At 50.1% G+C, this 23,685-nt stretch overlaps 1 protein-coding gene across 13 annotated transcripts in view; it reads left to right on the top strand.

The window, feature by feature from the left end:
- The window catches only part of AP3B2 (adaptor related protein complex 3 subunit beta 2), a 51,139-nt gene that overhangs the window by 13,782 nt on the left and 13,672 nt on the right, over positions 1–23,685 (top strand). For 3 of the 13 annotated variants that reach the window (XR_012064805.1, XM_072950866.1, XM_072950869.1), the window contains 15 exons: positions 2,359–4,054; positions 5,295–5,534; positions 5,997–6,313; positions 14,022–14,097; positions 14,242–14,316; positions 14,606–14,701; positions 19,154–19,314; positions 19,560–19,626; positions 19,724–19,906; positions 20,000–20,283; positions 20,537–20,591; positions 20,948–21,019; positions 22,325–22,387; positions 22,731–22,863; positions 23,138–23,247. Coding sequence is in view for 12 of the 13 variants with exons in the window: in XM_072950866.1 (XP_072806967.1) it covers positions 6,201–6,313; positions 14,022–14,097; positions 14,242–14,316; positions 14,606–14,701; positions 19,154–19,314; positions 19,560–19,626; positions 19,724–19,906; positions 20,000–20,283; positions 20,537–20,591; positions 20,948–21,019; positions 22,325–22,387; positions 22,731–22,863; positions 23,138–23,247 (1,488 nt within the window). In the remaining variant the exon portion in view is untranslated. Of the gene's footprint in view, positions 1–2,358; positions 4,055–5,294; positions 5,535–5,996; positions 6,314–6,519; positions 6,607–11,153; positions 11,385–13,002; positions 13,023–14,021; positions 14,098–14,241; positions 14,317–14,605; positions 14,702–15,564; positions 15,600–19,153; positions 19,315–19,559; positions 19,627–19,723; positions 19,907–19,999; positions 20,284–20,536; positions 20,592–20,947; positions 21,020–22,324; positions 22,388–22,730; positions 22,864–23,137; positions 23,248–23,685 lie in introns of those variants that run through there. The other 10 variants (XM_072950865.1, XM_072950864.1, XM_072950863.1 and 7 more) reach the window with 10 other exon arrangements.

Raw genomic sequence — 23,685 nt, 5'->3', positions numbered from 1 at the left:
AGTTTTAATGTCCCTCTATTAATTGATAGGAAAACTACATTTTAAAAAATCAGTAAAGATATAGACAATCTGACCAACATTATCAACCACCTTGACCTGATATTTATAGAATACTACACCCTAAATGTGCAAAATATACATTTTCAAGTGCACATAGTATATTCATCAATATAGACATATGTTAGTTGATAAAACAAGTCTCAGTAAATAGAAAGGAATTGAAATCATACAGAATTTGTTCTCTGACCACAATAGGGTGGGTATGGGGCACTTGGGTACCCTGGAGTAAGGGGAGAAGAGTGGGTTCAGAGAGCAGGCCCAAGTGGCAGTGCCAGCACAAGCAGGGATGGGGTAGGGGCTGAACACCAGGAGGAGGGGAGAGAGGTGGGTGAGGACACCAGTTACCCTCCCCAGACCCCAGCCTTACAGTCTCTGGCTGCCCCCAGAGCTGTCAGAGGGAGGGAGTGCTGCCATCAGATTGGCCCAGGTGGTGATGTTCAGAACAGGGCCCCAAGGCTTCCTGCTTGGCTCCTGTGTCTGAGGGGCAAACAGCTAGTCCTCCCTGCTCTGGCCACAGAAGGAGAGAACCTAGCAAGGTACAGAGCATGACTATTGCGAGATAAACTACTTGGGCTGGGGGCTAGGATTCAGGTGGGATCACTCTGGGCCAAGAGAGGAGATGGTGACCAAAAGCTTTGTAAGGGAAGAAAGCGCCAGCCCAAGGTTTGCTGGGTGCTCAAAGGAAAGGCCTGCTCTGCCCCATTGGAGAGCCTAACCCTTGTTCTGGCTGGAGGTGGCTGGCTGGGAACAGTGACCCCAAAACCTTGCTTCCCACAGAGGAATTCTTTGTCCAGAGTTAGACTGAAGGGAGTCAGAAGTGAGTGGGAATTTCAGGCCAGACAGCAGCCACAAAGCCAAGGCCCCACAATGGCCCCACAAGCCCTGTGCTCAGTGATAGGGCCCCACTGGGTTGAGGTCTTTCAGGAATCTTTGGGGGAAGAGCAGGGCCTGGGGCTCCAAAGCGACTGCCTGTCACTCCCACACTCAGTTGCAGGACCACCTTCACCATTGTTCCCCTGAAAGCCTCGGTCAGGGTGAGAGGGGAAAGAGCTCATGTCCCCAGCAAGGAGGCCCAGTGGGGTGGATGGCACTGTCAGGCCAGGTGCCCAGAAAGTGGGATGCTCTGTCCCCTGAGCTCTTGCTCACTGTTCCAGGACCTTGTTCCTTTTTCATTCATACAAAGAAAACAGCCGCGTGGCTCAGTGAAAGCCAAGGGTAAGGTCAGGAAGAATACAGGGTCAGGAATTCCTGCTGGGGGGCGTCTGGGGGAGGGGGAGCTCGTGTGCCAGCAGCATGAGAAACAGTACTGTACAGTGGTTAAGGTCATGGGCACTAGAACCAGACCATCTGGGCCTAATCCTGGTTCCTCCACTTACTAGTCTGTAACCTTGGCAAACTCTCCAAGCCTCAGTTCCCTCATCTGTAAAGTGGGGGAAAAAAACAACAGTATCTATTTCATGACATTATTGTTAGGGCTAAATAGGGCTTCAGCACAGTTTCTGGCAATAAATGTTACTATCATTTTGGAGGAACCCCATGTGTGGGCCTAGATCCCCTATCTAAAGGGGCATCTCCTCATCCAGATCGTGACTCAAAGTCCAGGGGCCCAGCTGACAGTGATGATTACCCCCATCACCACTCAGGAACTTTTCAGAGGGAGAGTCAGGGGTGGGGCCCTGCTCTCCAGGGCCTTTCCAGCTGGGTGATTTCCTGAGAGCTCTGGGGCAGGGGTCACAGGGAGGCAGCCAGTCTCTAAGGGCCCGTTGTTTTTCTCCTTTGAGCTGAGAAAGACACATTCTCCCCACCCCTCCTTCTTTGATGCTCAGTTCTGCATGCTCAGGCACAGACTGAAGATAACAAATCCTGCCCCTCTCTCCTTGTCTTGCTCACAAAGAGCTCTCAGTGCTTCACAATGGTCCTGTGATGCCCAGCCTTCCACGCTTATTGTCCCCAGTTGACAGATGCAGAAGTTGAGGCCCAGAGGGAGGAAGTGGCGTATTTGATGTCCCATATAGAGAAGTGGCATAGGCAGGACTCTGTCTTCCAGTGCTGTATCCAGCATTGCAACACAAGCTCATGGGCATAAAGACGGATAGCCCCTCAAGCAGAGTGCACAGCCTGAGTGGGGAGAGGGGAGAGGGGCTGTGGCTTGGATCCTCACGCCTCAGGAGCCAAGGGGTAACAGCTGTGTTTTGGGTTTTTGTTTTGTTTTGTTTTGTTCTGTTCTGTTCCTCCTTAGATGAGCTTCACATCCCAGGTAACTAAGAGCAGCCCTCAACTTGTCTTATCTTTTTCCAGGTGGGGTCCCTGTGCCCCAACAGGAGCCAGGACAGTCCACCCTCTTCCACAGCTATAACCACTGCTTGGCCCAATGGGTATGTGGAGAGTGGGAAGCAAGAGAGGCTACTGGTAGGTTGCAGGAGAGCATGACCAAAGTCCACGTGGCTGTTCACATGAATAGGTCCTCCTGTGGTCTCCTGAGGTAAAGAGAGAGATGGGAGACAGGAGGACTGAGCCTAAGGTGACCAGCCGTCCAAATTTTGCTGGGTTCCTGGGATGTAAGGTTTTCAGTTTTACAAACCTGGAAGGCCCCAGGAAGACTGGGATGAGTTGGTCCCCCGAGTCTTTCACAGCTCCCAGTTTGGGAAAATGTGACTCACCCAGTAATAGGTAGAGGATACTATGGACTGAGGCCAGGAGGGAAGGAGAGGGTCAGGGGACAGGAGAGACACAGAGAGCCACACACAGTGGTTGGCACTCTGTAGTGTGGCTTGGGCATCCCTGCTCCTCATTTGTATGTGGGTCCTTCCCACCAAGTTATATCTGCTGGAGTCAATCCCCTCCCTTCCAAAATAGATAGAGACCTGGAGAGGGGTGAGCAGTGAATGGGCCACTTCCTTCTCCCAGCTCCTCTGCCAGCTCAAGATGGCTCAGTGCTCAACGGGCCCTACTTTTACCCCCTTTCTCAGGCTTTCTCTGGGACCAAAGCTCAGGCACAGCCCAGGAGGCCATCCTCCCGTCTCCAAAGCCCTCTGTTCCCAGTAAAGGTAGAAGAAATATGAACTAAATGCATTTCTCATTACTTTGTAGAGGAAAGGGAGATAAGAGAGGTGACTTATGTTTAGTACAGAGGGCACAAGAAACAGTCACACAGGCATAGATTAAGCTGTGTGTACTCTGGCAATGTATAACTTCTGTGAACCTTGGCTTCTTTATCCTGAAAATGGGAATAGTGTACCCATTTTGTCAGATCATATTAAGCATCAAATGAGCAGTTGCTCAATAGATGTTGGCAGCTGAGGCTGTTGGAGGAGTCTTCTCTCACTCAGACTTGGGAAAAGATGCCTGTCCTGGATCTAGATCTCACCCAGGTTTCTCTCTTTCTTTAGGACTTCTGCTCATCTTAGGTGTAAGCAGTCCCCAGTGTTGCCTCCAGAGAATGGCAAGATGGGTGAAGACTGGGGAAGGGGGATTCTAGAGGATGGGGAGGGGAAGAGGATGGAGAGGCTGGAATTTGAGATGGGAAGAAAATGTTGGATGAGGAGGTCCCAACTGCTGGAAACTGAAGGGTGGCTCAGGGCAGGATTTATCCATGATGTCCAGGCCTCTGAAGTTCCTCAGCACAAGGAGGCAGGTGTGGGATAGTGAAGACATTCACCTCAGGCTTAGCCCCCAGCCAGGACTCCCTGAGGCCTAGGTAGCCCATCTAACCCAATGACCAGTGAAAGGAACTGGATTCTCCTTCATCCTGGCCTGCAAAAACCCAGCGGTCTGGTCCATTCCTCCTTCCAGGCTCCAACTGGGGAAGTCAGCACCATTAAGTTCTTCCTATCTGAGGTTTTCCTAGGTCAGCTCTTTGAGGCTGTGGAGTTGGAGGGCAGCCAACCTGAGCTTGGAGACCTCTTCCTGTTCAGGCTGATGTCCCGCACTGGACGCTGGTGCGGGGCCCATGTGGGCATGTATTGTGGCCAAGGAGAGATCATCCACTTCCAGGGTGAGTGTCTCTGGCTGAAACAGGGCCCTCGTCTTGGAACAGAGGCTTCCCATCAAGCGCCACTCCATCAATGGGCGGGGCTTCATGGGGATGAAGACTGTGGGTCAGGGCAGATGGCACAGGTCCCTGAAGACAGGTGCTTGGGGGCCCAGAGCATGTGGCGCAGGGCTACCGGCTCCTGGGAGATGGGGGTGTGAGATCTTAGGGCTGGAGTCACATGACCTAAGCTCAGCTCTGATTCACACTTGTCGGGTGATCCCCATAGGCAAGAATCCTGGTGGCCACAAGCTGCACACATTTTTGGGCTACTGTGAAGGTGTTGTATCTAAACAGGGGCAGCGCCCGGTGCTGCGCTCCCACTGGCTTTGGCACATGCTGCGTAAATGCAGGGGGATTGACCACTCTGTGCTAGAGTGCTGTGTACATAAAGCCATGGACGCTGACCCACCTTCCTATCACCCAATGCGGAGCAATGGTGTGCACTTTGCACTACATCTGCTCAGCTTGGACCCCCTACAAGAAGACCAGAGTCCCACTAGCCCGGTGAGCACAGCTCAGCTACTCACCCAGGACTCCACCCCACCTCCAGAGCCGGTTAACAAATGCAGCTAACCAATCTGCTGCTGCAGAGTTCACGCCTCCCTCCCCACCCAGGGTCACCTTCCTCAAACTCAAAATCTACTTTACTCTGGTAGACCCAAAGCCCCCAGAAGCAAGCTAGGCCTGTTAACTCGTTAAGATTCTACTCTGAAACCCTTTTGGGGCCACTGCAGAAAGATCCCAGCTCACAGGTCCTGGGCATATCTATTTACTTCAGCCTACTTCAGCCAAGCGCTGCCATGGTCCTGGTCAACCCTCATTCCCATTCCCCAGTGGAACCCATGTACAGAACCAAAGCTCCACCTTTCCAGGCCTCACCCATCTCCACCCAGGCCCACCAATTCTGATTCTGGAGATCAGGACTCAGCCCTGTGAATCCTTTTGCTCTCTGAATCCAGTCTTCCTCACCTCCTCCCCCAAGCCCAGGCAGGAGATCCCAGCTTTTCAACCTATTGCCCTTAATTCAACTAGATCCCACTCCTTTCTCCAGCCCACTCACAACTTTCCCTCTAGACCCAGGCCGTCTTTCCTTGGGGTACCTTGGGCTTTGGGAGATGAACCGGGGGCCTCACATGATTCAAGAATTTTGGCAATCATACCAGACCCTTACTCAGCCTCTTCCCTTTTCCTTCCTTCCTAGGTGTCAGTGGATGTGGACTTGACTATGGACTAGCCATGACCTCAGGCATGCCAAGGTGGGCATGGAGGCTTCGGAAATGGTCATTAAACTATTTTCCGAAGCTGAATTCAGGGTTCACCGCCCCCGCTATTCTCTCCCCATCTCTCCACATCTGCATCTACATCTACAGCAGCCTGCTGTATGTAAGCTCCTCAGCCTTCCTTAAATTCCATCATCTCCAGGGAGGTCCCTGGCTTCCTGGTAAGAAAATAGGACGCTGTCAGAGGGGCCCAGATTTTGTAGGAAAAATGGAGTGGGGAGAGGGACCGACCTTGGTCTCTGACCCAGTCTCAGGGTGCAGTGCCTCCTTCCTGCTGTAGGACCCTCAGTCTCAGTCTTGTGGCACAGCTTTTCTCTTAACCCCCCACCCCACCCCACCTTTTCTTTCATTGTGTGGGTGAGTATCCGCTCTTGAGTCTGGAATGAGCGGAGCTTCCTAGAAGCCATACCACTGAGACCTGGTGTTCTGGAGTGGGTTTGACATCCTGGAAGTCTGTCCCATCATCAGTCCAGGCACTTCCACCTACCCCCAGACCTTTAAAGGGTCAAGAACCTTCCTTACGGGGTTGAGGCGGGGGCTGATTTCCGAGGGATTGGGGCGGGGCTAGACCCTGATGCACCTCCCCTCCCGCTCCCCCCACGGACACGCCTTCCGCTCCGCAGGCGCTGGTGCCTTTAAGAACCTCAACGCCCTCCGCCCTGATTGATAAATCCACGCGCTGCCTCCGCCACAGCAGATTGCTGCCTCTGCAGAGCGCGGGCCGCGCCGCCGACCTCGCCTTCCCGGACTGCGTTCCCTTCCTCGACCCCAGCCGCATCCCGGCCGCGCCAACTCCTCTCCAGCGAAGCTCTCTCCTCTGCTGCCTCATGTCGGCCGCCCCCGCCTACAGCGACGACAAGGGCGGCTCTGCGGGCCCCGGGGAGCCCGAGTACGGCCACGACCCGGCGAGTGGCGGCATCTTCTCCTCCGACTACAAGCGGTGAGGGAGCCCGCCGAGAGGGTGGCTAGACCCGGCGCCGCAGCGGGAGACGCGCTCCGGTACCACGGACAGCGCCTGGGCCCGTCCGCTGCGGCCCAGCCCATGCCCCGCCCCGGCGCCGCGGACCGGAAGCCCCCTCCCGCAGCGGGCACCGACCCTTGCAACCCTCGTCCCCACGCCAGCGCCCTGCTCGGAGGGGCCGGCCTGGAACCCGGCAAGGGAGTTGGAGGCTGGTGGGGGATGGGCTAGCCAGCTCCGTTTCTGGAGGACCAACCCCAGGATTTCTCCTGTTTGTAGGTTTGGATCACAGGGTCCTCGCCTTTTTCCGCGCGTGACGAATTGACCCTGAAAGAACGTAGGGGAGGGGCCAGAATCGGCGAGCTTGAGCCGCGGGCCTGTCCGGGAAGGACGGTGCTGGATACATACTCAGAACCTCCCAGGCCTGGCCCCTCCTACAGTCCATTTTCCCTCATTCTGGTCCCCGTGTTCTCATCCCCATCTACACTCTGGCGCCCACACTATGGTCCCTACTTTGCCCCTGTGCTTACCACTCTTCCCTTTTACCTTTGGCTCATTCGTTCGTTAATTCGTTTATTCGTGAGTTCTGAAACAAGCATTTTTTAAGGGCCTTGTCCTTGTCCTAGTCACTAAATGCAGCCTTGAGCATGGTTCAGTTCTTGAGAACGTCCTCTAGTTGTCTAGAGGGGAACACAGGGAAGATTCTGTCAGTGACGATTCAGTGTAGTGGGGGCAGTCAGAGGGATGAGGAGTTGTTCCCTGGGCCTGGAGAGAAGGGAGAGGGGGAGAGCGAGGTATGTTTCAGGCAGAGGAAAGAGGTGAAGGAGAGCCTGGTCACAGGTTTTGTAGGTGTTAGTACAATGTGGCCAGAATCTCTGAGCAAGCCCCCAGGAGTGACCAGAAATATAGGTGAGGAGACGCCAAGGTTGGAGGTGGCTGTGGCCGCTGAAGAGTTTTAAACAGGCAATAGCAGATTAGCATTTTAGAAGGATGCCAGGCTGGATTGTGGAGAAGGAATGTGCTGGACTGAGCAGGAGACAAGTGAGGGGATGTTGAAATTGGAGGAGGGGGGACATGATGGTGGCCTAAGTTTAAGAGGGTTTGAGGGCTGTTGAAGTGGTAGAAGCCACAGACCTGATGATAACTTGGGAGGGGAGGGGAGGGGAGAGGAAGGGGCCAGGAAAAGATAAGGATAATACTCCAGTTACTAGTTCTTGCAGCGGACACATGATGGTACCATACAGTGTAACTAGAAATAAAGTCATTACAAGCAAAGTTGTGGAAAATAATGTTGAGCCCAGCTTTTGACATGCCGAGATTGTAAACTCTGAGGTACATTCAAGTCTAGTCCTAGGGTGTTAGGATTTGGATTCCAGGAGAGATTATTAGTGTATGTATATATATATATGTATGTATATATATGTCAATCAAAGCCACAAAACGAAGTGAAGATAACTTAGACAGCCTGCAGTAAAATAAGTTCACAGGGCATGGGTGTGAACCCTGAAGACATGGACATTAAGGGTGACCAGAGAGCAGGGAAAGTGTCTCAAGGCAACTGAGAAAAAGTAAGCCAAGGATAGGAGGAAAAATAAAATGTAGTTTCAAGAAGAAGCAAGATATAAGCAGTGTCAATGCCCATTGAGTTCAACTCAAATAAGGGAAGAAATTGTGACCACTGGTTTGACAAAGTGCAGGGCAACCCCTCCCTGCTCCAACCCCCACCTCCTGCCCTGGGAGACCAGTTCTGGCAAAGTTAGAAGAGAAGCTAGATTCCACCCCCCCATTATATTATGAACAATTTTAAACATAATACAATGAACAGTTTTAAACATAATGTAATGAATTTATGTATACCCTCCACCTAGATTCAAACATTGACATTGTGCCATATTTGCTTTATTTAACCATCTAGCTATAAATATTTTTGCCTGAACCATGTAAGTTGCAAACATGGCCCCTCAGCCCTAATTTCTAATCAGCATATGAAGCCAGATTAAAGTGAATAGAGGCGTGAATAGGAATAGGAATTAAAAAAATAAACACAGGGAATAGGAATTTTTCTTTCAAGAAGTGTGATTGTAGAGGGAAGAGAGGGAGAGAGTTGCCAGAGGAGAACTTCAGTTCAAGATTTATTTATTTTATTTTTGTTATTATTTTTCTTTGTTTATTATAGGATGGGAGAGACTAGAGCAAGTTTAACTGCTGATGGGAAGGAGCCAATAGTGTAGGGGAGGCTGAAAGGAACTGAAGGAGGCAGAGATCCCTGAGTGATGGGAGGGAAGGCTTAAAGAGCTGGGTCAGAGGACTGGCATGGTTTTGAGGAGGACCAGCTCTGCTCCGAGGGAGGAGGGCAGGAGGAGAGGAGAGCATAGATGCAGGTGTTTGGCAGCTGCGGGGGATTTGATCTAAGATCTTTATTTTCTATGAGAAGCAATTAGTGAAGCTTGCAAGGGCAAGGCTAGGGGTGAGAATTTGAGGAGCGTGGAGTGGGTTTGAAATACAGCCAATAAAGGCAACAGCTCCTGGCAGGGTAGGGAGCAGTTGGAGGGGTTGACGTGGGGGGCCTAGGCCAGGTATGAAGGAAGTAGGGATAAGAGAGTGCTGATAGGAAGGGAAAAATCAAGGAACTGGCTCTGGAAAGATAGGTGAGGATCTGGAGAGCTAGGGTCAGAGGGAGCACAGGGTGAATAAGATTTCTGAGGAAGAGCAGTTCTGGGAGGCAGAGGTCCAGTTGTGGCATGAGAGTAGAGGTGAGGGAAGCCTCACTTCTGTCTGGATCAGCTCCCTAACCCCTCCTAGTCCCCTGCCTGGATATTGGGGGTTGGCTTTGTCCCCAGTCCCTGCCCTCCTCCCCCTGGTGAGTCCCTGTCTCTGAGCAGCGAAGAGGAAACCAGATCCTTCCTCCCCGCCAGTGTCTGGTTTCTGAGTTTCGGGGCGGGCTGTCTGGTGACAGTGACAGGCATCCCTGGCTCCCTGGTCAGCTCAGTCCCATTTTGGATCAAGACTTGGTGTCCAATGCAGCGATTCCTGCAGCTCCCAGGGACCGTGGTGAGGCCAGGGGGCAGAGGGGCCTGTGGGGCTGATCAGGAGGCTGCCAGCCCTGTGCTGGCCCCTGAAGGTGGGCCGCCACCCTGGTACCAGGCCCTTCAGCCGGAGGAGCTTCGGTGGCTACAGGCTCCAGAGGAAGACACGACCCCAGAAACATCCCGGGAAGGATCTTGCCCGGAGACTGACCAAGGCCAGAACCAGAGCCAGCCACTGCGGTACAGAGGAGCCCCCAGGGACCCTCACACAGACAGCCGGGAAGTCAAGGGATGGGAAGCTGCCACTCTGAGCCCAGACCCCTTTAAGTTCCAGTCCTCAGCAGGAGGACTGGGCGGCACTTAAGGTCTATGAGGGAGGGGGCTGTCAGGGGCACTGTGCGGGGACTGAGAGTTTGAGTTGGGGGGAGACGAGCTTATCTCCCTGTAACCTCTGAAGGGAAGAGGATACTAAAATATTCGAGGGTGGAGCAAAATATTTGACCTTTTCCATCCCCCAGATCTTGGCTAAAGTGGGTTCTGGTGAGGTTTGGGCACAGGATAAACACAGGATAAAATACTTGGCCACCTTCTCCCATCTAATGGGACTTGGGTGGGGAGAGGAGTGAGGAAGGTGTTTATCAGGTGAAGTGGATATGCCATGTTTATCCCCGGCTGGCTCCAGTCACCCCCGGAGAGCCCCTCAGGCCAGGCCAGGCCAGAGGTCAGGTCACAGTGAGTGCAGTGTAAGGGGATCTGACTACATGAGATGAATCTTTCATGGCCTCAGAGTGTTGCTGTGTATCTCTCCCTTCCTCTCCCTCTTGGGAACATGAACTGGTGGGAGCAAAGATGAGGGACCCAGGGTAGAGGGATCTGCTGTCTGTGTTAGTGGGCATCTGACAATCCTGCCTCTGCTTGTCTGCTGTGACAGCCCCTCCCCTCCCTCGAGTCCCCTTTGCCCAGGGCCTTGGAGCCTTCAGGAGCCAGGAGTGTGTGCACTAGGTTAGCTGGGTGGGGGCAGTGTGCGTACCCCAGTACATGTCCTGGGTATGTGGAAGGCATTTGACATGGGCCCGTGGCATCTGTCATGGCGGTTAGGACAGCCGAGTGTGAGGAAGTCTGCTTTAGGGAACAGCCAGCTTTAAAGGGGCCTGGGCAAACTCTGACTGGTCCCAGTGAAGTCACCCCACACTGACCAATGAGGACACCCACCTGATTCCTCAAGAGGAAGTCAGAGGATCTGTGACACTAGATTTGTTTGATCTTAGAAGCCTATATTTATCATGAAGAATCTCAAATAGGAGTCCACAGGCCGTTTTGGTGAATAAGACTGGAGTGACCCAGTTTTGTCGAAAACGTGTGTGTGTGTAGAGTATGTGTGGTGTGTGTATCTATGGAGGGACTGTACGTAGGGCATGTGCATTGTGTGGGCTGTGCATGTCTAGTTCAGGGTTTGAGGGGTATGGAGAGGGCTTGTGGTGGTATGTGTCTATGAGTGTCTGTAGGGATTTGTGGGTGAGGTGTGTGTGTCCACAGGTATGTGGGTTTATGTGTTGAGAGTGTTTTTGTGGGAAGTGTCTGTATGTGTCTATGACTGTGTGTGTTTCTGTGGGGATTGGGGGTGTGTGTCTGAAAGGTTTTTTGTGTGGTGGGGGTTTATGAGTGGATTATATGTGTCTGGAGGGATGTAGGTGTGTCTTTGGGGGTATGGTTATGTCTGGGGGTGTAGGTATGTCTGTGGGGGAGATATGGGAGTGTATTGGTGGCACCAGCGTTCAGCGGGGTTCTTGGTATGTGTAGGTATCTGTAGGGGTGAGTTGGCTGGGGCATGTGTGGAAGATCCTGGGGGTTGCAGTGGTGTGCGTTTTTTTACCAGGAAAGGTGACATCCAGCTCTGTCATTCTTCCCACACCCTCAGTGCTGCCCAGGCCCAGCTGAGTGGTCTGTACCTCTGTCCACAGCCACATGTCCTGAGCTCAACACGCCTAGGAATTGACCATCTGGTTTGTGTTTAGGACAGTGACAAGGTGATTATCTTCTGACCTTGGCATGGCCATAGGGAGTAGAAAATGTCCTCTGGTTTGGGGGACATCCCAAGTTTAGAGCAACATGAGTGGGTCTGGACATCTGCCCTCATCTGACTACCAGCAAGTCCTCTGTGTTCTGGAAGGCATCAAAATTTTATTTTGCTTTCCATAATAAATTCTTCAGGAAAGACACTTTTTAAATCCTTGAACATCAATTTCTTAGCACTCCTCCTGTCTTTTCTGATTTTATCTCTTAAGCATTCACAGGTTTCTATAAAATGCAGCCCTGTGACTAGGTGTGTGTTAGATTCTTCTCTTCCTCTTAGTATTTGTCACTTACTCATCCTGCAGCATCAGCACTGGTCACACTTGCCTCTTTGTGACTATTATCATGCTCTTCCCTCTCCTAATATTGCTACCTCCAATTTCTGATTTTCTACAGCTTCTAAATGTTTCACTTCTGTGACTAATTGTATACACTGATTTTTTAATTCATACCATTGGTGATACCTCTCTTGGCTGGGTTCTCATCCCTAGGTCAAAGCTGTGGGTTATCCGAGTATCATCTGGGGATTAGAGAATGTGCAGGTCTCCATACAGAGCTGCTCATCACATTGTGAAGTTGTCTGGGCAACATATGAGTACATCAGTGGTCACACAGCTCTATCAGCTATGACCAGACACATTTTTTCATGGGGTTATTCACACTTCTCTGTTCACTTCTTTGACCACCAGCCCCTGGACCTCTGGGTATGGTTGGGCAGGTTGTTCACTGCACAAGGGTACATGGCCAGGGAATACCAGACCATGCTCCAATCACTGAATGGGGAACAACATCTCAGAGCTATGTCTGCCTGGAGGGGCAAGTGGATGGTAGATGGGCTTGAAGCAGCCCTGACAATGAATACTGAATTTAGGCCCTAAATTTACATCAATACTTTACCTCTTTTGAATATTAAACTTTTATTCACTATATCCCAAATATTTTCCTTTCTATTGCTGTTATGGGCTGAACTGTGTCTCCCTCAAATTCATATGTTGAAATCCTAACCCCTAGTATCTCAGAATGTGACTAAGTGAAGGTTGAGCCTTTAAAGGGTTTTCCGCCCCCTAAATTTAGTTTAAGTTAAAAATAAAGTTAACATTAAACCTAGCTATCTTATTACTGATGATTTTATAACCTTGAAAATTAAGTTCCCCTTTTATCTAAAAAACTATATATATAATATAACTGTTAAATAAATGTGGACTTCATTTTGGTGTGAGATATGTAAACAAGTTAAATTATTTGCTACATGGCAGTTGTCCCAACAATATTTATTTAAGGGAAGGACAAAGTTTCTTTCTCTCATTGGTGAGTTTTTTGTCCCTAATGTATCAACTTAGATCCATTTGTGAAATTTCCCCCTATGACCTTTGACTTTATATTTTTAACCTGGTACCAGAGGGCTTTTATCATTGTCATGTAGTTTTGTGTTTTGAATTCCAGTAGGGTGAGTTGTCTGTCACTGTTCCATTGTTCTCTTCTCTCCCTCCTTCCCAAATTCTTTGGAATTCTTACTTATTGATTTTTGTTTCCAGATGAAATCTGCAGTCACTTCAGGAAATTTGACAAAGGCCTCCATTGAAATTCAATTTGTATGTTGCCTTGGGGGCTACCTTTATTCCCCTCTGCCTTGTGAAAGGGGTTATTTATTCAAATTGTCATTTATTTCTCACATTAGGGTTTTATAACTTCCTTGAATGACTGTTGAATGTTGAGTGACATATCTGGTGTTTGTTATAAGGCCATCTCAATAGACTCTGGAGCACCTAGGACCTGTCCAGTCCTTGAAATCAGCTCAATCTGTGGGGTCAGGGCCTGGGAGTACCCTCAGCCAGGGCACGGGTATCTGGCTCTTGTTTTGACACCCATCAGGTCCTTCTCATCTATCCAACTGGCCATTTCCTAGGCTGGGTTCCTAAATTTCCCACCCCAAACCCATCCTCTTATCTCCTGACTATATTCGTTTTCCAGGGCTGCTGTAACCACAAACCTGGGGGCTTAGAACAACAGAAATTTATTGTCTCACAGTTCTGGAAGCTAGAAGTCCAAAATCAAGGTGCTAGCAGGATTCCCTGTAGGGGAATCCTGCCTCGCCCTTCCTAGCTTCTGGTAGTTTCCTGGCAATCTTTGGTGTTCATTGACTTGTAGATGTGTCACTCCAATCCTCTGCCTTCACAAGGCATTCTCCCTGAGGCCATGACTTCATATTTTCAACCTGGTACCATGGGCCATCTTCTTATAAGAACACCAGACATATTGGATCAGGGATTCACCTTACTCTAATGTTACCTCATCCTAACTAATTACAACTGAAACAATTCTATTTCCAAATAAGTTCACATTCTGGGGTACTCAGGGTTAGGACTTCAACATCTGTTTTGCGGGGGATACAATTCAGCCCATAACATTGGCTGGCCCACATGTTTCTCCTGACCCCAAGTTCCCTGATCTGTCCTTTACCACCTGCCCTTCTGGTTGGGTCCTGCCTGAACCTTCCATGCCCATGTCCCTTCTTTCTGCCTGGATCCTACTGATTGACAGCGCCCTCACCACCCTTGTGCCCTCAGCTGATCTCTTGTGCCTCCTGCCAGGCATGATGACCTGAAGGAGATGCTGGACACCAACAAGGATTCCCTCAAGCTGGAGGCCATGAAGAGGATTGTGGCGGTGAGGGCGGAAGGAGGGGTCCTTCCTTGGGGTGGGGGCCTGGGAATCAAAGAACATATGTCCTTGGCTCCTTGTGGACCTTCCCCTAATGAGTGCTGGCCTCCTCTCTTCTCCTTCTCCCCCTGCCTTGATCCCACCACCCAGATGATCGCCCGGGGAAAGAATGCCTCAGACCTGTTTCCTGCTGTGGTGAAGAATGTGGCCTGTAAGAACATAGAGGTGAGTGCTACCCAATGAGGGGTCCCTCATGCCCACCTCCACCAGGAATAAACTGGAGCTGACTGGGGGTGAGGAAGGGAACCCTCCAGCCCCTGGGGGCCTGATCTGCTCAAAAATGTCCTTGGTCCAGGAAAAGGCACTGTCTACATGTCCCTGAACTAGATGTGCGTTAGAGTGAAGGAGCCAGGGTTCACCCAGGATGCTCACCCCATGGACTGCAGCCAGCTGGGGTGATGACATCTCACGAGTCGGGGTACCAATCCCTTCTGAGAAACCCGCTCTTTCCCAGGTGAAGAAGCTTGTCTACGTGTACCTGGTGCGCTACGCTGAGGAGCAGCAAGACCTAGCCCTGCTCTCCATCTCCACCTTCCAGCGTGGCCTAAAGGTCAGAGGGCTCAGCTTGCCTCCCTGGGGTCTGGGCCCTGTTGATGTTGTATTGCAGGAGTGAGCCCAGGAAGAGGTCTGAGCATGGGGGCAGGCTCTGGAGGCCCTTTCCTAGCTGCCTAAAGTTGAGAGTCAGACTTAGAGGAGCCTGTGCTTTGAGGCTGCCTCAGATATGAACCACCTGAGCTCCTGGTAATTGGCCCTCATCTCCACTGGTGTAACGGAGTTGTGACCCACAGCCAGGCAGAAGTCAACCTGCTTAAGACAGGGTTCTGTGAGGTGCTGACCTGGATTCCTCACCTCTGGGTGACAAAGCCTTGGCACTGGCAGGGTCCCCTAGTCTAGATCTCTGTAGAGAATGATGGCTTTTGAACCTTTTCACCTGGAACTTGGTAAGGAGGACAGAAGGGCTTACTGAAAACAAATGAGCTCCACCGAGAGGAAAATCACAAAGTTTACCAAGCAGGAGAGCAACACTAGATGTGGAAGTTAGGTCTGAGGGTCAGCACAGAGAACATAAAAATAGAACCAGTCCATTTTCAAGAATTTCAATACAGCCGATTGTTCCTGGAGAATTGGAACAAATTGATTATTCTGTTTAGCACCAGAAGAAGTAGTTGACTTGCCTTAGATGCCCCAATGTATGCAAAATATTTGCCTTTAAGGACCTGGATCACATTTGTTGTGGTGAAATGCTCTTTGAGGAAGGCGGAACTTGACTTCACCTAAGGGAAGGAACAGTATTCTAGAACAGAAGATTCAAGTATTCTAGAATGGAGTTCAAGTATTCTAGAATGGAGTGGAGGCTGAATCCCCCCACACTATATAAACTGAATATTCTCACCTCTTGTTTTGTATATTAAATGCAGGCATGACCCCCTCCACTGGGTGCTTTTCTGGTTAGTATAAGATAATCTCCAGGGTACAGAAGCCAGCATCCCCACCACTCTGTTCTCTCTCCAAATCAGACTCTTCAGTGCGGATTACAGCCATTAACGCTCCCTAGTCTTCCCACACATTTAGTTCAAATTCTTATGAGAGAGATTCAGAAAGGTCCAGCTAATCTTTTCATGTTCAGCTGATTCTGTAGGTTGCTGAGCAGCCTGAGCGTTGACTGCCCAAACCCAGGGCTCATGCCTGGTTCAGTCTGCTGTGGCTGGCAGGAAGGGAAGACAAAGTCTGCTTCTCCAAGGTGGGGCAGAAAGCATGGGCATGTGCATACGCTGTTCTTTAATTCAGCAAATACTTGGATATCTCTGTGCCACTCATTGTGCTAGGCTATTTGTGAAAGTCAAAACCATAGGATCTATCTGTCTCAGATTGATCTGAATCGGGGCTGAATCATTTTATAAGAACCATTCTGGTATTTGTGCACAGATTTTTACACTGACCTGAAGTTCCTACAGCCGCCCTTGTTCCCTTTTTAGAAAACCAGAGCTCGTTCAGTCCAACTCAATGCAATGATTTCTCTAGAACAGTGGTCAGCAAACCTTTTCTGTATACTGCCAGGAGGTGGTAATTTAGACTGTGCAGGCCATCCAGTCTCAACCTTGCAACTGCTCCCCTTTGCTATTGTAGTGTGAAAGTGGCCATAATGAGTGGGCATGGCCAGGTTCTTATACATTCTTATTTATAAAAAGCAGAAGACATATCCGGCCGGAGGACTGTAGTGTGCCAACCTTTGCCCTAGAACAAAGGATCATCTAGAGCAAATGATACCTGGCAGGTCACCTCCGGTGATAGAGCCCGCACTCTGTCTTAAATTACAACTGTTTTTTCTTTTTGTTTTGATTGAAGTATAGTTGACTTACAATGTTATATTTGTCTCAGGTGTACAACCTAGTGATCCCATATTTGTATAGTAGCTTATGCTCCTTAAAGTTATTATAAAATATTGGCTGTATTCCCTGTGCCTTACGTTACATCTTTGTATCTTATTTATTTTATACCTACTAGTTTGTACCTCTTAATCCCCTTCCCTTGTCTTATTCCTACCCTCACCCCCCTTCCCACTGGTAACTACTAGTTCTCTGTATCTGTGAGTCTGTTTCTATTCTGCTCTATTAATTTGTTTCATTTTTTAGATTCCACAAATAATGAAAACATAGTATTTGTCTTTCTCTGACTTATTTCTCTAAGCATAATACCCTCTGGGTCCATCCATGTTGTTGCAAATGGTAGCATTTCATTCTTTTTATGACTGAGTAATAGTCCAGTGTGTGTGTGTGTGTGTTACATCTTCTTTATCCACTATCTCAGCAATAATGCTGAGATAGCAATAACCATATCTTGTAAATAATGCTACTATGAACATTAGGGTCACACACCTTTTCAAATTAGTGTTTTCATTTTCTTTGCATATGTGTCCAGGAGTGGAATTGCTGGGTCATATGGAAGTTCTGTTTTTAATTTTTTGAGGGATCTCCACACTCTTTTCCATGGTGGCTACACCAATTCACATTCACACCAACAGTGCAAGAGAGTTCCCTCTTCTCCACATTCTCTCCGACATTATTATTTGTTACCTTTTTGACCATAGCCATTCTCACAGGTGTGAGAGGATTACAGCTTTTTTTAAAAAAAAATTATATCGTTTTGAAACTTCCATGGCTGTAATTTTTAAAAATTTATTTCAGATCTGCAAAAGGCATAAAGAATAATGTAATGAAATGTATTCCCAGCATAGGAAATGAAAGATTTATCAAATCGCCAGAGCTCCCTATGTACCTTCCTGTTTTTTATTCATATGCACGTTTTATTGTTTTACTATTTATTTAGATATTCCTAAATAATATATAACATTGTTTTGTAAACAGTACCTTATATGTATTCCTCTAAAACTCATTTTCTCTTTGTTATTGGTACTGTTTGGGGGGCTCTCCTACACTTCCGAACCAGCCTTTTCCCTCAACCTAGGCTGAGGCTGTGTTTGCTTTCTTAGCATCCCACTTAAGTTGTTGGCTCAATTCAGACAAACTTCCAGTTGGCAAGCAGATAATCCAGGTCTTCCTACATCCTGTCTATGCAGTTGGTCCCTTGAGTTCCCTGTGAAATTCTGTTATATTTCATTTTACAGGTTTAGCACAGGATCCAAGCCAGGGTGATTCTGAATCTGAATTTTGTCCTGATTTTGTGTCTTCCTCCAAAATGTTGATAAGATATTCAGACAAAGGCAACAAACAATGAGCCCCGTGTATCATGTTTCTAGGTTGACACTGATCTGTTAGTAAAACTTACCCCAGTTACTACATTTTACCAAACTGTTGATCCACCTCACTGTGCAGTCAGCCAGCATCATCCTATCTTGTTAGGAAAGATCTTATTCAACAGCAAAATAATTTCTCAATATCTTTCATGTGCAAAGGGCTGTGGTTATTCAGAGATAAAGTAGACGTGAATTCTGCTCTTAAAATGCTTACATGTTAAGTGAGACAAAAGACTGGCATCAAAAATGGCAATCCAGGAAATGCTGTGAGAGACTCTTACAAATGCTTTGCTGAAATCAAGGTACATAGTGTTTATATCTATCAGCCTAATTACCTTGTCAAAAAGGAAAATGGATTTGGGGGTGGATTAACTTCCTGTGAGTCCATAATTATTTTCAAAGAAAGTGTTTTTAAAAAAAAGGATAATAGGTTTTAGCAGTGAATGTGATATGATTTGACCTTAAGAAAATAGACTTCTGCTTTTTAATTAGGTGCTTCTAAACCATCTACTTAAAACTCAATTCCAGAATTTTGTCAGGGATTACCATCATTTTCACTTGTAATTTTGTGGATCTTCTCTTTCTCCCTTTTAGAAAATCAGGGTAGCATCTATCCTTTAGTGTACCAGCACCTCTCCCACTGTCCACCATCCTCCAAGATTAACAGTAATTTACAGCTTCTGCTGTTGCTATGCCATCTCATGATTACAGTACACTGTCTGAGGCTCTTCTCAGGTGTCTGTAGGAAGCAATAGGAGCAAAGAGGCGGGGCCTACACACCTATTCTCTTTTCAACACTGTGGAGAATGAGGAAAAAGGGCAGCTTTTGAGGGGCTGCTGGGAGAGGGCTGTAAGGATGAACTCTTTGGAAGGGAGACCAGTTTGCATTTGCTGGCAGTCACCTCCAGTGGAAACACAAAGATGTCCTCCCCCTTCACACACACCCCTCAGGAACAGGAGGTGTGTTTCAAGAACTTTGGGTATTTGGAAATACTGTTACTCTTCCTGAAAGCGAAGCAGCCCAGTGCCACATCAGTTCAGGTATCAGATTTCTGTAGCGAGGCCAAGAGTCGGTGCCCTCAGGCAGTGCCCCCAGGTACCCAGCACTAGCACATCATCCAGGCTCAAGACAGCAGTCAGGGAAGTAAGAGCTGGTGTTAACTAGGAACAGTGAGTTCCATAGGTATGGCCTCTCCCATCGGGCCACCTGCTGCCCTCCCATGGCTCTGCCTCCACCTCTGTCCTTAGGATCCCAACCAGCTGATTCGTGCCAGTGCCCTCCGCGTCCTCTCTAGCATCCGTGTGCCCATCATAGTGCCCATCATGATGCTGGCCATCAAGGAAGCTGCCTCAGATATGTCACCCTACGTGAGGAAAACAGCTGCCCATGCCATCCCTAAGCTCTACAGGTATACCCCAAGCCCCCGGCCCTTACCTGCCCTCTCCCAAGTCTTGCAGGCTGCCATCTTAAAAAAAACTCTTCAGATGGTTTAAGATAGTTTGGGGGAACTGACAGATGGAGGACACTGGAGGCAGTGGCTCACACCTCTTTGTGAATAGGGTTGGGGTGAGGGAGGTGAACACAGCTTGGCAGATATTAGGAAGGCTGGAGATGGGGGGAGGGGCAAATTCTTCTCAACAATTTCTCCCTCAGTTTGGATTCTGACCAGAAGGACCAGCTGATAGAGGTTATTGAGAAGCTTCTGGCCGACAAGACCACGGTGCGTATACAGACGTACAGGGTTGCATGGAGGAAAGGTGCCAGGCAGAGGCCCTTCCGTCCCCGTTCATGCTCTCTTGCCTTTATTGGTTCCCCAGCTGGTGGCAGGCAGTGTGGTGATGGCCTTCGAGGAGGTGTGCCCGGAGCGCATTGACCTGATCCACAAGAACTACCGGAAGCTCTGTAACCTGCTCATCGACGTGGAGGAGTGGGGCCAGGTGGTCATCATCAGCATGCTCACCCGCTACGCCCGCACGCAGTTCCTGAGCCCCACTCAGAACGTGAGTGGGCGGGACCCCCACCCTCGCCCGGCAGTGTGGGTAGGAGGGTCGCCTGGAGGAGGTGCCCAGTGCCCCACCTGTCTCCCTCTCCAGGAGTCTCTGCTGGAGGAGAACCCTGAGAAGGCCTTCTACGGCTCCGAGGAGGATGAAGCCAAGGGCCCGGGGTCGGAGGAGGCGACTGCCACAGCTCTGCCCGCCCGAAAGCCCTACGTCATGGACCCCGACCACCGGCTGCTGCTGCGCAACACGAAGCCGCTGCTGCAGAGCCGCAGCGCCGCGGTGGTCATGGCGGTGGCGCAGCTCTACTTCCACCTGGCGCCCAAGGCGGAGGTGGGCGTCATCGCCAAGGCCCTCGTGCGCCTGCTGCGCAGCCACAGGTGGGCGCCCTCCCCGCCCACACCCGGGGGCTGGGCCCGGGCCTGCCCCACTTCTCCCGCACCATAAACGCATCACACCACGGGCCCTAGCCCACCAGCTCCCGCACTGACCCCAGCCCTGCCCTCCTGCCACCGGAGACCTCCCCACACTGCTCCTCTCCTCCCTCCTATTTGGCTCTCCTCCCTTCTCTCCACCTGCTGCCCCTCACCCCAGCCGAGGGGCCCAGGTACCTCTGACCCCTCCTCTCCACAGTGAGGTGCAGTACGTGGTGCTCCAGAACGTGGCCACCATGTCCATCAAGCGCCGGGTGAGCGAGTGACCAAGGTCTGGCCTGGCAGTCCGGGGACTGGCTCCTGCGAGGCTGAGGGCACGGGGGTGGGCGGAGGCAGAAAGGGGGAGTGCTTTAGCTGTGCAGAGCATGGGGAGGGGAGGCCCCAAAAGCAATTGGAGAAGCAGAGCGTGGATCCCAGGGCCGCTGAGGGAGGAAAGCCCGGTGAAGGAAGACCGGGTCAGGTGTGAGGAGGAGGGAAGAATGGAGGAGTGGAGGGCAGTTAGGGGCAGAAGTGTACTGGGCCCTGGGGCAGGAGAGGAGCGGGGTGCCCTGGAGGAGAAGCAGGTCTAGGGCTGTGGTGGAGCTCCCTGGGGCTGCCTCTCTTGTGCCAGGGCATGTTCGAGCCGTACCTGAAGAGCTTCTACATCAGGTCCACCGACCCCACCCAGATCAAGATCCTAAAGGTGAGTGTTGGACAGAAGTGCATGTGGCCTTTCTGCCTCCAACCCCACCGACCCACTCAAATATCCACAGTGGCCACCTTGGTGCCTGCCTAATTCTGGCACTGCTGTTCCAGTCACAAATGTTTGCCCAGGAAGCCAAGTGAATGAAAGCAGGGGGACAGGGCCAAAGGAGCTGTCCTTTGCCTGATATCTGTTATACACCTGCCACTTGTCACATATGAAGTAATTAAACTTTCATGAGAACCTCAGGAGGTGTACATTCTCTCCACTTTTTAAAAATGTAGACTTAGGGAGGTGAGGTAACTAGCCAAGTTCAGGTCTGCTGACTCCAAAATTCATGCTTTCCCATTATAGTCTGTCTCCCACCCACTGTGTTATCACTCCCACACGCCTACCCACTTAGGCTGTCGTGCAAACATACACCCACAGGAAAAGTGGCAGGAGCCCATACTCACCTTCTATTCCTGCTCTCCTCATTTTTGAGTGACTTCATTCAGCAGCAGTTAATCCTCCTAACCCTTCTGAACACCTACTGTGTCTTATGGTTAGACTGAGGGGTACAACAGACAGCAAACTAGTCAGGCACCCCGCCCTTGTGGCGCTTACAGTCTAGCTGGGGTGAGGAGGAGACATTGAGCAGCTAATCACAAAACATAGGTAAAAATCCACTTGCAAAATATGATATGAAGGGAAAGCACAGAGAGCTATATAGGAGCAGAAAGAGGAGGGCCTGATCTTGTCTCATGTCAGGGAAGTTTTCCTTCAGGAGGTGAGGCTTGAGCTGAGACCTGAGAAATGAACAGGAAGTCTCCAGATAAATGCAGGGACAGGAATGGGAAGACGTGCTCCACACAGAGGAAACAGCATCTGCAAAGGCCATGAGGCAGGAGAGGTCTGACTGACTGTGTGCCTGGGGCAGGGAGGGGAAGGAGGGGAATGGTGGGACATCAGAGGTGGACAGCAGTCAGACCATTTGGGGACTTACAGGCTGTGGTAAGGACGTTGGTCTTTATCCTAAAAGCAATAGGAGGCTTTGCCTTTTTCTTGGAGGTAGAGAGGCGACATGATCATACTGTAAGCACATTCTATCAGGGAGTCCATTAAAGAAGTAAACTGGTCATGCTACATTTTGGACAAGTTTCATGATTTATCAATTTCCTCACCAGTCTAAGGATGACACAGGGCTGTCCTGCCTGAGGATCGTTTTCTTGCGAAGTGTGTTTGGAAGAAGTGTGTTTGGAATGAAGGGTTTTGAAAGCACAGAAAACCCACTAGCCATGCTGCCCATTTTCTGCCTCCCTGCAGCTCGAAGTGTTGACCAACCTGGCCAATGAGACCAACATCCCTACTGTCCTACGGGAATTCCAGGTATGGGTCAGGGGTCAGCTCATGGCCAGAGGGGCCTGGGAGAGTTGCCCTACAGCTCCTTGTGCTCAGTGAGAATTGTCCTGGTGGGTCAGACCTTCTCTTAGGGGCCCAAAGTGGAGAAACTGCTATCTTAGCTCCCCTCCCAATGCCTTCTGCTGGCTTTGGGTTAGGGAACCACTGAGTAATGGAAGAGGATGTCACTCCTTTTCATGGAGTTTATTCTCTGGCATGATGAGTCATTGAATGAGGGGTAACAGCTTTCTGGAAGGTCACCCTCAGGCCTGCAGAGTCACTGCTGAGTTAGGCCTGAGGAATGAGGGGTCACTGTTGTGGTGTCCCACAGACCTACATTCGCAGCATGGACAAGGACTTTGTGGCAGCCACGATCCAGGCCATTGGACGCTGTGCAACTAACATAGGCCGAGTCCGTGACACCTGCCTCAACGGCCTGGTGCAGCTGCTGTCCAACCGTGATGGTCAGTGTTTGTGTCTGAGTGTCCAGCTTTAATGACTAGTGGGTGTCTGCCTGCATGTCTAACTCTGATGGCCAGTGTCTGTACAGGCAGTGTGTGTTCACCAGTCTGTCTGCCTCACTTGGTGTGTAAGTGCTCCTACACCTCTGAGGGAACCTGCAGAAGTACAGGAGGTTGAGGAAGAGAGTCAAGGGCCTGGGGACATCACAAGTGCGTCTGCCTACCTGTGTGTGATCGTCTGACTCTCCTCTCCACACGCTCATTTCCTGTTCCACAGAGCTCGTGGTTGCAGAGTCAGTGGTTGTCATTAAGAAGCTGCTGCAAATGCAGCCAGCACAGCACGGAGAGATCATCAAACACTTGGCAAAGCTCACAGACAACATCCAGGTGAGGGAGTAACCCCATATTTCCCTCCCCACATCAATATCCTCCCCATGATTTTAAGACCCTAGGTTAAACACTGGCCTTAATAAAAATCAGCTTCCAAACTTTCCATACTGGCTCTGAAAGGTCTTCAGGTGGAAGAAGGGGATGGATGAGCCATGTGACCCTGAGTCACCTTCCCTTTGGGGATCCCTTGCTGAACTCCATCCACAGTCTGGACCACCACTCCAAAGCTTTGGCCCAGGGTGGCCGATTGACAAATCATGTGTTTTTCTGTTACACTGCCGAGTTGAAACATTCAAACAAGGAGTTCCTGAAGATTCAGGAAGAATAACTTGGCAGTTAAGCATTAAGGGTACAATGGATCCAGAAAAGCAATCTTCTATATCAAACCGTGACTGAACTGGGGGCTTGAAGGCTCTGCTCATGCTAATGAACCCT

The sequence above is a fragment of the Vicugna pacos genome, chromosome 27 (assembly GCF_048564905.1).
Source record: "Vicugna pacos chromosome 27, VicPac4, whole genome shotgun sequence".
Taxonomy (NCBI): domain Eukaryota; kingdom Metazoa; phylum Chordata; class Mammalia; order Artiodactyla; family Camelidae; genus Vicugna; species Vicugna pacos.
The sequence above is the reverse complement of the archived record's forward strand: the minus strand, read 5'-3'. Positions and strand labels throughout refer to the sequence as shown.